Source organism: Pseudonaja textilis, chromosome 3 (genome assembly GCF_049901715.1).
Source record: "Pseudonaja textilis isolate UNSWEBS1 chromosome 3, rPseTex1.2, whole genome shotgun sequence".
Classification (NCBI taxonomy): domain Eukaryota; kingdom Metazoa; phylum Chordata; class Lepidosauria; order Squamata; family Elapidae; genus Pseudonaja; species Pseudonaja textilis.
In genome coordinates this window covers 182,045,468-182,058,628 of record NC_141992.1, presented here as the reverse complement: position 1 = coordinate 182,058,628, position 13,161 = coordinate 182,045,468, and the positions used below count along the sequence as shown (strand labels likewise).

At 40.9% G+C, this 13,161-nt stretch overlaps 1 protein-coding gene across 1 annotated transcript in view; it reads left to right on the top strand.

Annotated features, from left to right (window-relative positions):
• The first annotated feature begins 3,076 nt into the window (after positions 1–3,076).
• The window catches only part of CSMD3 (CUB and Sushi multiple domains 3), a 646,074-nt gene continuing 635,989 nt past the window's right edge, over positions 3,077–13,161 (top strand). Inside the window, exon 1 of the mRNA XM_087931634.1 lies at positions 3,077–3,286. Coding sequence (XP_087787760.1) covers positions 3,085–3,286 — 202 coding nt within the window. The 5' untranslated portion in view covers positions 3,077–3,084. The remainder of the gene's footprint in view (positions 3,287–13,161) is intronic.

Sequence of the window (13,161 nt, the reverse complement as noted above, 5' to 3'; positions counted from 1 at the left end):
GGTTTACCCATGGTTAAGCAAACTAAGATTATCCTTCTGCTCTTGGGAAAAAATATAGAAAGAAAACAAATTTCCCTCTTCCAAATATACAACAGTGACTTTTCTAAGCTCAGGAATATATTTTAAAACACAGGAAACTGACACTCATTGGGTCAGACTCAATTTAGCCATATCTTTCTAAACTACAAGTCTCATTGTCCTTCACTATTAACTATGTTGGCTAGAACTGCTGGGAGTTGCAACCAAGACCTGGAAACCAGCTGGTTCTCCATTAAACCAGCCTGGCATTATTGCTACTGACTTTTAGACTTTCAACCATGATTTCTTTTTTTTACAGCTTCAATAGCGATATCAGTTATTCAGTTGGCAAAATTAATCTGTGTGCAAGGCAAATGCCCTACTCATGAACTCTGTTGCCTTTAAAAAAAAAATTTCTCTGCAATTATGATGTGGACGTGGGAACTCAACAGCATCTTGTTTGGATTCAAAAAGGTTAAGCCAAGGTGGCCCCTTGGTTAAAATTGGATGGGAAGAGTACCACAGAGATTGTAAATATGTCCTGAAAGAGTGGAATGACAAATTGCTTCTAAAACTACATGGATGATGGTTACCAAGAGTCAATCCTAACTGCATGGAGACCTTACCTTATGGTTCAGTCTCAGATGAAAAACCAAAACTTGCAACTCTGACTGTACTTCCAGATATTTTACTTAGCCTGTCGAAGCAGAGATCTACTCAAAACCACTGTCTTCTAAAGGTGGATATCAATCCAATGAAAACAGATATTAAATTACCTACAGGCAAATGCCGAGCTCACAAGTAGATGGAAGATCACTCCTAAGAATAGAGCCAGTCCTACAAAATAGAATAGAATAACAGAGTTGGGAAGCACCTTGGAGGTCTTCTAGTCCAACCCCCTGCTTAGGCAAGAAGCGCTATATACCATTTCAGACAAACGGTTGTCCAATCTCTTCTTAAAAACCGTCCAGTGTTGGAGCTTTCACAACTTCAAGGAAGACAAGGAAGCGAATCTCGTTTTCCTTCCACCACCCCACCCACCACCACCCGCCTCTAGCACCTTCTCTCTGCTCAGCCCGCCGCCCAGCATCGCTTTCACACGATATCCCAAGATTGGCGCCGCTTTTCACAAGTGAAGGTGGAGGAAGGGAGCGCCGGGAGCAGCTGTGGAAAACCTCTGCTCTGCTCTCTCCCCCTCCCCGACACAGGCGCGCGCACGCACCCCCTCCCTCCCCTCCCCCTGCGCTAACTTTCCCGCCCTTTTGCCCCCACGCTCTTCATCTCTCATGCCTTCGCTGACAAAACGTGGCCTTCACCGGCCATAGTGGCGTTGAGGATGAGGATAGAAACCCCAAAGCGGCTTTCCTCTTTAGGTGGGGGCTGACCCCGCCGACCACCCCCACCTTTACAGATATCAAAAAGAAGCCGCCACTCCTTTGGCGTGCGGTAGATGGCGCAAAAGCTCTTTCCTTGCCTGATCTTAACCCTTTCGGACCACCAGTCGAGCGCGCCTCTTTGCGGTTCCAGCCGGGCATCCCTCTCCTCTCTTCCCCGCTCCCTCCCTTCCTTCCCCCCCCCGCCGCGCCTCAGTTGCAAAAAGCTCTTCTTCTGTCTCTCTTTCTCTCCACTCACCCACCCCGCCAATCGCTCCGGGTTGGGGTCCCCGCCCTCTTTTCGGGCAACTTGTCAAATTTAAGAGCCACGGTTGGGCTCTCATGTCTAGGAGAGGTGAGGGGGGGGGATGGGTGGGGTAGGGGGACTCGGAGAGGAAGCCAGAAGAGGCCTTTGATGGGGAGGGGAAACACTCGGGAAGGAAGGGAAGGCGTCTGTATTGCTTTGGGGTGGACGCCAAAATCGAGGCCTGTTCGCCCAGCTTGCTAGTTTCCCGTCCCTCTCCAACCCCCCTTGCCCCCCCCCCCCCGGTCGCTGGTATTAGCGTCAACCTTGACCGCACCACCGTCGTTATCCAGGACACTGCACGTCCGAGGGGAACACAGGGAGCCATGATTGAGGGGGAAGTGGGGGGAAGAACAAGGTAGTCACCGGCGCGGGCGCTCTTGGGCCCGGCTGCCCTTCGCGCACGTTTGTGCGCTGAGCGACCGTTCCAGGCTCCAGGGCAGCTGCGTCCTCTCTCCCTTCTTTTATATACCGTCCGCCTGCGGGCATGGAACAACGCCTGCTTCAACGGGTTCTCGGTTGTTTCTTGACGAGGGTGCTGAATCCTATCCCGCGAACATCCGATTTGGGGTATTAAGGATGTTTATTTTATTTTATTTTTCCCTACGGGAAGGCTAGCTTTTCCCCCGCCCCAACCTTCTCCCCCAACCCCCCCGACCCCCCAATCATAATTATTCCCAATAGAAATCCCCTCCCCCCCAACAGTAACACTGCCCCCCACACACACACACACACGCCAAGGTTTCCTAAAGAGTGGCGAAAGAATAAGGAAAAGAGGAGAAGCCGCTTTTGCTCCATAGACCCCCGCAAACTGAGAGAGCGAGAGAGCGCGAAGCTAGTCAATTTCGAAACGCCAGTAAGTCAATTTCGTGGCGCTCCGCTCCTGAGATGTGCTTCCCGCAGCTCGTTTCTTGATTCTTTATATATACATATAAAGAATCATTCCTCTCGAGAGAACGAAGAAAGCTAGTGGCAAGGCGTTCGGGGCAGCCTCGGTCTGGCTTGGCGGCAGAATCGGCTTGCTTGAGCCGAGAGCCTCGCTGCCCCCGCCGAAGAGATGGTTGAGTCCTGCTCGTCAAGGTTGCTGTGGTATCCCAGAAACGCCGTTCACTTGGAGCTGTGACCGCGCACCATCAACACACACACACACACACACCCCACACACATACGCCACTCCGCGCGAACTCCTCCACTGCGCCTTGGACCGAAGCGAACAAGGAGGAGAGGAGGAGGAGGAAGAAGAAGAAGGCGAAGAAGAAGGGGTGGGTTGGGGGGCAACGGCTAAGGCAGGCAGGCAAGCCAGCAGTTCCTTCCTATCGGGGTGGGGGTGGGGTGGTGACGGCGTAAGGAGAAGCTCGTTCGCTCCGCTCGTTCGCTTCGGAGGAAAAGATGCAAAGGATTTCCTACAACTGCAAAGACACTACCTGGCCAAGGAAAGCCGACGCCGTCGCCGTCGCCGCAGATCTGGGGCAAAGGGGATGTGGGAAATGCGGCCGCCCGGACTTGTGCATCTTGGGCAAAATCATGGGGATTAAAAGTGGATTTACCTTGGGGAACCTCGTCTTTTTCTGGATGCTCTCCTCTGTGAAAGGTAAGGGCGCGGGGCAAAGGGATGTGACACCCCCTCCCCTCCCCAAGAAGCCGGAGGAGAGAGAGAGAGAGGTGGGGAGGAGGAAAAAAGGGGGGGTTTGCAAGTGAACGCTGGGAGGATGGTGGGGATGGTGGCCGGCGACTCGGGCTTTTCCCGAGGTGTGCGGACGCCGCGTTGTCCTTTCTCAAGGTTTCCCCTCGTTTATTCCGCGAACCTCGTTCATTCCGCGAATCCGGAATCGGATGGCTTTGCCAAATCAGCGGTCACTGGGGAAAGAGGAGTGGAGAGGGAGCGAGCGAGGGAGATGGGATTGAGGTTTCTTTTCTTTTCTTCCCATGAAAGAACGGGGGAGAGAGAGAGAGGGAATCCAGGCTCCCTCAACTGCGATAGGAAATGCAATTTGCTTGCCAAGGCTGGCGTTCAATGCAGTGACTGAAAATTGTGCCGAATAAATATTCTTGCAGGACGCTCAATCGGAGACGTGAGTTGGGTCCTGCACGCCACTGAAACGTGTGGATATTCCAACAAAATTAGCGGTGGAGGATTCATTCTCTTCCATTCCTCCCCCTCGCCCCCACAATCAACCCTGAGGTTGCTATTTAGAAAGTGGGGCTAAAAAACAAGACAAAATAGTCTGTCTGTCTGTCTGTCTATCTATCTATCTATCTATCTATCTATCTATCTATCTATCTATCTATCTATCTATCATGTATCTGCACACACAATATTTTTTTTTAAGCATACAAGTAGACCTTGGTAGAAATAAACATGCAGACACCAGTTGGCAGATGCTGTTCATTTTCCTTGAAGGAGTTTCTCCTTATTGTTTTAATTCCAACCAGCTTCCCATTGGTAAGTTAGGAAGGCTGGGGGAGTGAGACTCACAAATATTTTCAGCAGTCTGGGTTGTAGGTTGGATAGCAGTGTGTGTGTGTGTGTGTGGTATGGAATGGACTCTGTATTTCTTTTGTTGTTGTTGTTGTTGTTTAATTAAGCATTTCTTGTAGACTGGATCATCCAGGGATGGCCACAATTCTGCTAATTTTATCTGTCCCTCCTAATCTCTCAACAAGAGAAGTGGGCAAGCAGGAGGCACTTGGGAAGGTTTGGAGATCAGAGCATTTTGGCCAAGTATGGGGAAGATGGCATTTCATAAATCTGACTGAATGGAGAAATTGTTTCCTGAATACTTTCCAGAAATACTGAATTTGGGAGATCTTAGGAAAAAGCGATGAACATGGCTGGAAGAAGAGACTGTTTGTTTTTAAGAAACCAATTGCAGAATCAATCTATATCTATCTATCTATCTATCTATCTATCTATCTATCTATCTATCTATCTATCTATCTATCTATCTATCTATCTATCTATCTATCTCAGCCATGGCATCCCAATCTTCCCTATGAGCATGGTGGCAAAAGGGATTTAGGTGAACCTCCCAGGAGTTTGAAGAAATCAGAGTTTGTATTCCTTCTTTCCCTCTGGATTCTTTGGCTGTTCTTTTGAAAGGAGCTGGCATTTTCACTTCTTGTCTTTCCTACCCAGCCAATACTGAACTGGGTCCTTTTTTAATGAAACACTTGATTGTCTTGCTTCGCAGCTGGTTCAGTCCCCATTTGCATGGCAGGAGGGGTGAAGGAAAGGATGGAGCAGGATCATTCAGGGTTGGTTAGGCTCCTGGTGCTGGTGTGGGGGGGGGGGGAAGGAAGGGATTTACCTCATTTTCCCCCCACCCCCTCCAATCCTGGCTTAGAAAGGGACATGCTTGGAATTTTAATGCACCTTCTAATTACAGAAAGCTGGTCCTGGTTTTGTGGCATTGACGCAATCTGTTCCTTCACCACCCTTTTGCCTAATTTCTTCAGAGAAATGATTCAGCTAAGAGACTGAAATACCATTTGTTGAGAGTCAGAAAGAGCTGTTAGTGGAGTACATGGGGACAAAAAAGAGAGCAAAAGGGAGAAAAGGAGAGCGGGAGAGAACCAGATAGGTATGTTGATCAGATTAGAAAATAGCAATGCTCATTAATAACCATCCACCATCCTGCCCCCATCTGAATTCCTAGTGTGTGACTTGCTGGTTTGAATATGGCTATACTTTACCCATGTGAGGTCTTTGAATAACACACACACACACACACACACACACTGACATGGGGGAAGAAGGGAGACACCAGCAGACTAGAAGAGTGAAACAAAGTTTGCATGGAGGCAAATTCCAAAATCTCTAAGATGTAGATACCTCGTCTGCATCTGCATCAGGGATGGGTTGTATAGCACTTGTTGGACCAAGATTGCAATATCTTGAAAAGTGGGACGGAAAATACTGAATACTGAAATACTGATACTGAACTCGTTCAATAGGGGGGGGAAAAAAGGGAGGCGGGGTTAAATGCCTGCATTATCCTTGGTGGATCAGAAATTATTTGCGTGTTTGAAAAGACCATCATAGATCCAGTATCACTTTAGATTGTTTCAAACAAAATGAGTTTTTCCCCCTCTCATAATGGAGTTAATTCACTTCCTATTTTTATTTGTAGTAATAAGTCGTACAAATAAAGTAATGAGAAATTATGATATGATTTTCAATGAGTACACTAGACTACAGTTAAGATAGGAAGAGCCTTTTATGAAAGGCTCAAAGAAAATGTAGGAAGTAGATTAAATGATATTTTATAAAACCAAAAAAGTAATGAAAGCTGAAGGAAATTGCTGGTACGAATCAAAAGATGGCCCAGGGAGTTGGAAATGAATAATTACTTTGCACTTCCAGGGGGTGGGAGAACTGGAAGCAATGGGCTTCAAGCCATAGGAAAACAGCACAGTGCCATCACTACTAATAGTAGTATGGAAAAAAAGTAGCACAATAGGAAGTTTGTGCAAATGGGATACCACCTATTTCATTTAAATCAATGATTTAAACTTGCTTTAAGAGTATGTGATGGCTTTACAATGAATAATGGATTAAAAATGAATAAGTCTGGGGACAGTGCCAGATTTTAATGGATGAGAGAGTATGTAAAGGTGTGTCAGGCCTCCCTTGACAAACTGGACAGGAGATAGGCACAACTGGCCTTCAGGATTGAAGGAACTTCTAATAAGTAGATTGATTATAGAAAAGTTAATGAAATCATTGAGAAAAACAAAAACTCCAGGGATTGCTTTGATTCAAATGCATGTTTTATTTATATTGAACTCAAGGTTCCATTTGTATAACTTTTTGTTTAACTTTTTTGTTTAATCCCATCCTACCTGAAAGAGGTTTGAAGCCAGTCTTTTAGGCAGAAGAGATGATTGTTTTAATCTGCCCCATTTTTTTTAAACAAACTGGATTTAAACTATTTTCTTCTGTTGCTAGGACAGCTGGCTTTTGTAGGCCCAAAAAACATTGTGGAACATTTGTATAAGGAGATTAGAAATAAAGGATGCAGGTTAAACTTCTGAAGATGTACCTACTGCCAGAAGATTGGCTCTCCAGCTTGCGCGAGAAGACCTTCTTCTTGGGTCACAAGTTAAAGAATGTTCTCCCAGTGAAGTTGATTTAGCCTTCACTCTCCCAGTATCTGTGAAAGAAAGCAACCCTGATTTGGAAGGACAAATACTGAAGCTGAAGCTCAAATACTTTGGAAGCTAAATGAGAAGAGTGAAGTATTTGGAAAAGACTGATGTTGGGAAGGATTGAAGGCAAAAGGGAGAAGGGGACAGCAGAGAAGTAAATGGTTAGATAGAGTCATTGATGGAGTGGGCATGGGCTTGAGAAGACTTTGGGAGACAGTGGAGAATCAGGGCACCTGACATGCTGTGGTCCATGGAAACGTGAAGAGTTAGACATGACTTAATAACTAAACAACAACTCCCAGTATTTAGGAAAACAACAAATGCATCACTCACCATCCCTTTAATTGTTATTGATTTTAGATTTTAATTGCAATTTATCTCACTATCAAGTTTTATATTTTTGTGTAATTCTTCTTGGATGTCTGTCTAAGCAGAAAAGCTGCATATAAGTGTAATAAATAATTACTATTTCCAAGAAAATATATTACATCTCCTAGGATATTTGAATAAAAAGTGTTTAAGCATCTAACAGGGTTAATTATTTTGTCTCACTATTGATGTTGTCTTATTCTCTGATACTATAAACTGATCTATATTTCAAAGTATTATCTCCTGTATATAGCGAATCACTATTAAACCAATTTAACTAGATTAAATCAGTTTTTCTCAGATAGAAAAGATCGAAAGAGAACATCATTGCAGTCTTTGAATATATGAAGACAAAATGTTGCTGAAGAAGGCAGGACTGTAAATGGTGGGTAGGAATCTTGAGAAGTCTTGTCAGCCAAATATTAAGATTTATTTTCTAATTGCTTGAACTATTACTAGAAATATGCTGCTGTGTGGGCTTTTCTTGCTTGAATGAATTTAAACATACACAAGGTTGCTATTTTTAAGGAATGCTGTAGTAGAAGGTTCCTATTTCTGAGGATCATTTCCAAGACGTCTTCTAATTCTAAAATCAATTCTGGAGTATTTGCATCCAGTTTCTTCCTGAAAAATGCCAAAATTTTCATTCAATTGCTAATCTAAATATGTTTGTTTCCACATATGAATCCTAATTGATTGAAGTTTTCAGGCCAACCCTAATGTTTTTTCCACAAATAATATACAATCAGCGATGAGCTTATGGGTTTCCAGGGGAAACTTCTATTCTAAAATAATACAAATAAAAGAAATACTGGATTTCTGGAATTAAATATGGTAGGGAAGAGTTGATACTAAAAGGTTTGTGTTTGATGAAGCAGGACTACTCTATAAAATAGGTAAGCAAGTTATTGAAGTTGAGTTCTCTGTAACCCTGGCATCTGTGGTAAAGGACTCTTAAAATCTTAGAAATCTTTTGGAAAGTATTGTTAGAATGAAGGTTTGTAGGTAGCTTTGGTTTTGTACCATTCTGTTCCCCTTGGGTTTGAAAATGAGAATTAGTTAACACTTATTTTGTTATGGAAGAATGTCTTGTGTTGAACACAGCCAGCACGGTCATTGGGAGATGCTGTAGTTCTAGCTAGTAAGAAAATGAAGTGAGGCCTTGCCTGATACTTTTCAATGACTTAGAAATCATAAAAAAAAAAAAAAAAAACAAAAAAACAGGATGGACAGATGAAGAAAAAGAAAAGCTAAAGGAAAGCAGAGAGGAAGAGCAGAAAGGGAGAACAGACAGGTGGGTGTGAGGTAGGGGTGAATGAAAGTGGAATGCAAAAAACTGGAGGGTCACAGGGATTTCGACAACCTTATGAGAATGTTCCCAAGAAAGATGGGCCATAGATAATCAAGCTAGTGCCAGCATTGTTGGAAAATAGTCAGTGTGATAACCTAAAGTCAATACATGAAAAACATAAAGAGGAAGGATAAAGATTCTGCACATGCCAAGCTAATTGCCCACTGGCATATTGGTGTTAAGGATACCACAGCAGGGTTTTTCAAATTTAAGTTGTGTGGACTTCAAATCCCACAATTGTCCAACCTGTAAGCTGGTTGGAGGAAAGTGTGCTGATTCTGGAAATTGAATCCCACAGATCTTAAGGTTGTTAAGGTTGAAAAACACAACTCTAGAGAGCTGAGATGAAATTTTATCATAAGGTTTTTATTTGATTGTATTTTGTGATTTGAGATTACTGGCAGTTAACCTTGTGGTTTGTATGAATTATGCAGTATTGTGGAAGAATTAGGTGAAAAGAAAGGTCAATTTAATTTTACTTGACATCTACTGATGAATAAGTTATGTTCTCTGAAGGCGAACTTTGATGTTCCTTTATATGGAAACAACACAAGTTAGTTGGGGCAATGTTTTATCTCATGTATTACTTTTGCAAAATCTGTACCAATTGAATACATTGTATAAGATGATGGGCATATTCCTCCCTCCATCAAGAAAATGGTTCTTCCTGAATAAAAAGAACATACATGATTTGTAAACAAAACTGATCTCTACTTTTTCCCCTCTAAATTCAGAAATAGTAGTTCTAGGCAAGTAATATTAGTTATCTAAAATATGTTCAGCTACTGATTTACAGGATTCTTTGTAAAAGATCACTGGAGATAAGGTATAAGATACATTCATTCAGTTTCACAAATTTGGTTTTAAAAACAGAAGTAGGGGAAAAGATTATAAATGTTTCCTTCAGTCTACTTGCCAGGTCTTCATATTTGGAATAATTTATATGATTGCTGATGTTGCCTGGAAGCTGAAGATTTCAATTTTTTCTTAATATTAACCCTTCAAATTGTATGATCTTTGAGGTGAATTATGACTATAGATTATCTCAATCTTAACCTTCATCCATTAACTTCATGACAATGGTTTGGAACAATGCCAATTCAAACTTAGAACATGATTTTAACAGCTGAAACTCAACAGTCTTGTGACAAAGTCTGTATTTGCAATTGGCCTCATTGGATAGCCTGAGAATCTCAGGTTTAATACATTTTACAAGATGACACTTGAAGAATGTTATCTATGCGTGTATGGGAGAAGAAATTTCAGTCCTCAGAAATATAGACATCTGCATATGCATATTTTATGCATCTCTTTATTATCTTCAAGACTGCACTACTTCAACAATTTCAGCAGCACAACAGTGAGAAGAACCATTACCCCAAAATGTCAATCAATGTGGGTGTTGGAGGACTAAAAAGAATATTAGACATGTCAGCACTAGTAAGGAAGAGGAGGAGGGCAAGATAAGTAAATGGCAACACAAAAAGAGAAATAAAAATCATCTTTCAGAAATGATATTCTTGTCTGCCAAAGAATAAAAGAATTTATTTCAAGAGAAGAGCTGTGCAGTTGCTTTTAACTAAATCTTTCAAAACGTCTCTACTCCAAGCAAAAACTATATATTTTTCAAATTATTATGAATGCCATTGCATTAATCTGGCATTCATGTGCTATATAACTTTTTGATGGAAACAATATAAATTAAACTAATGAATCAGATTTTGTAGACTTCCCACTGTTTGTCCTTTGTTTTTATGTAGAAGATGATACCTAAATAAATATTACACATCATAATGGAATGTGGTGAAGATTATGGGAAAAATTCAATAATCTGTAATTGTAACCACCATCATTCCCTCTTTAAGATTTCTGGGGGAAAGGAAGGTATAATAAAGAAAAACTAGCCAACAGCTTATATCTCAGCAGCAGCATTACTTATTGTCTAATGACATCTTTTAAAAATTGATCATTTCTTGCACTATATCAATTCAGCTTAAGTGTATTGGCTGTAGTATCCTATCTGATTGGCCCATATTATAGCTATGCTCCTTTTTACACAATAATCTCTTTAAACTCAGGAAACACAATTATGTAGGTGTTTTGTCCCTCATCTAGAGGACAAAAAAAGATTGCTTTACAGAGTAGATAAACCAGCCAGACAGGATAAAGGAGAATTTTTAAAAATGGAGCTAAAAATATTATTTCAAATAGCATGGAAATGATCATAGCAGTGGTCTCTAATTGCTTAAAAAATGACTTTCAGCATAGTCAAAGCCAAATTCAAACATGGAGTTTGGATCGAAGTTTCTGTTTATATTTGTCAGGCCCAACCCCCAGAAATGACACAATGAGTCCAGATCTTTATTAACTCACACCTAATTGACAGGATCTTACCAAACTAAAACTATAACCTAACAGATATATAACCTGGGAAATATTAGGGTGTGCTTGAACCTTTTCCTCTCTACAACATCCAGTTCAGGACTGTACATTCGCTGGCTTTGAACCCCTTTCTGGAATGTGCTGCGTCCTCCTTAAGAATCTGAGACGTTATTGCTAATCCCACCCCACATTTCTGTTTCAGTTGCACATTTCATCACAATACTGGAATCCAGTCATATACCCCAAAATTCCACATAAGATCAGTTGTAAAAAAAATGCGATTAAAACAATATAGAATGCTAAGCTAGTGTGGTATCATCATTAAACTCTCAGATGTGAAAAAGCAGGTCCATCCATGAAAGTCCAATTAAGCGGATGTATTCCTAAAATGCCTTTGCACAAGAATCTTCTCAACCAACAGTTAACACTTGAACGGAGTTAGGTAAGAGTCAATGGAATTCAAGGAGAGTTAGACTTAGACTACCTGCTACTACACAGAGATTCTAGGCTGCGCCCTCTTTTAACTCTGTCTCCAGGTTCTGCTATTTCTTCTTCTGCAGGTGCAATGATTAGAATATGCAAGTTCAAATCCATTTATAGTTAATAAATAAAAATATTGCCAGCAAGCCTGGGGATCCGAGGTTGATATGGAGCCCATCAAGTGATTTGTCCTCAAGGAATTGGGTGCATATTTGAATTTGTATCAGGGTTTTATTTCTGTAAGCCACCAGGAGTCACCACAAGTGAGTTAGACAGTGATATAAATTTCCTACATATATATATTATACATTATATATATTATAATATAATGTAATGTAAATTATATAATATATAACATAATATAAAAACTCATTGAATAACTTCAGGCCCAATCCAGATTACAGAAATAAACTGGAAAGACATTCACAATGTAAACCACAATGAACTCCTGGAGGCACTGCAGGCTATACATGTAGTAAATATATATATCTAAAAATAAATATACACATCTCACTGAACCATGGTAGCACAGTGGTTAGAAAGCAGTACTGTAGGTTTCTATGGAGATTTTCTGTCATCCAGGTCATGGTTGTCCCAAAGGTGCTTTTTCAAAAAGCAACTGGACTTTCTTGTTTTTCTTTGAAGGTGTTTCGCTTCTCATCCAAGAAGCTTCTTCAGCTCTGATTGGATAGTGGGGAATGGAAGGATTTATGTTCCTTGCAGAGAACTGGTCATTTGCATTCTTTTATTGAGTCCATTTGGGGTTGATCTGTGTCCTCAGGGTCACTAAGTAGTGCGTGCATCTCAAACTGAAGTGCAAATGTAGTCTGCAATTTTTTTGGAAATTCGTTCATACTCTTGCATCATTCAAGGGTGTTCATCCCAAAGTGCATAGCTGAGTGTCTATGGAGATTCTTCAGCTATGACCTTGATAGCTGAGAATCTCCTAAGAATAACAAGAAAGTCTAGTTGTCTCTTGAAAAAGCACCTTTGGGCCAGTAGTGCAAGCTAATTCTGCCAACTGACAGCAGTTCGATCCGTACCATCTCAAGGTTGAATCAGGTTTCCATCCTTCCAAAGTTGGTAAAATGAAGACCTAGATTATTGGGGTCAATATACTGACTCAATAAGCCACTTAGAGAGGGTTGTAAATCAATATGAAGTAGTATATAAGTCTAAGTGTTAAGTGCTATTTAGTACATTGCTTTGGTTTCTTTAACAATACCAATTAACTTAAATAAATAACTGATCCTAATGTCTGATGGAGAAGTATTTTGAATTGGCATTTAGAGAGATCTATTTTTGTTGTGGTTAATATTAAAGTTTGAAAGAAAACATTGGATCCTCTTCATGAACATCCTTTGTATCTTATGTATATGAAAAAACATACAACTGATGGTGTTGAACATAACATTTGTAGCATTTTATGAAAAGCAAGAATAAATCTTCAGTTATTTCAGTGACACCTATTAGTCATTACTTGCCTATAAAATAGAATTAGTTGAACTGTATTATCATTTTAGCTCATATTGAATTTGTGGCAATTTGAAATCTGGATTTTATATTTCTAAGTGCAGAAGGGAAAAGGATTCTGTCACCTTAAATAACTGTAAATATCTTTGATTCTTTAATTGGAAAGCCTTAAGTTCTTTAGTTCTTTCAATAAACCTGTATTGGCCCAGTATATTTAATTATGTTTATTTGCATCTTCATCTACTGTATTAAGCTGATTATCC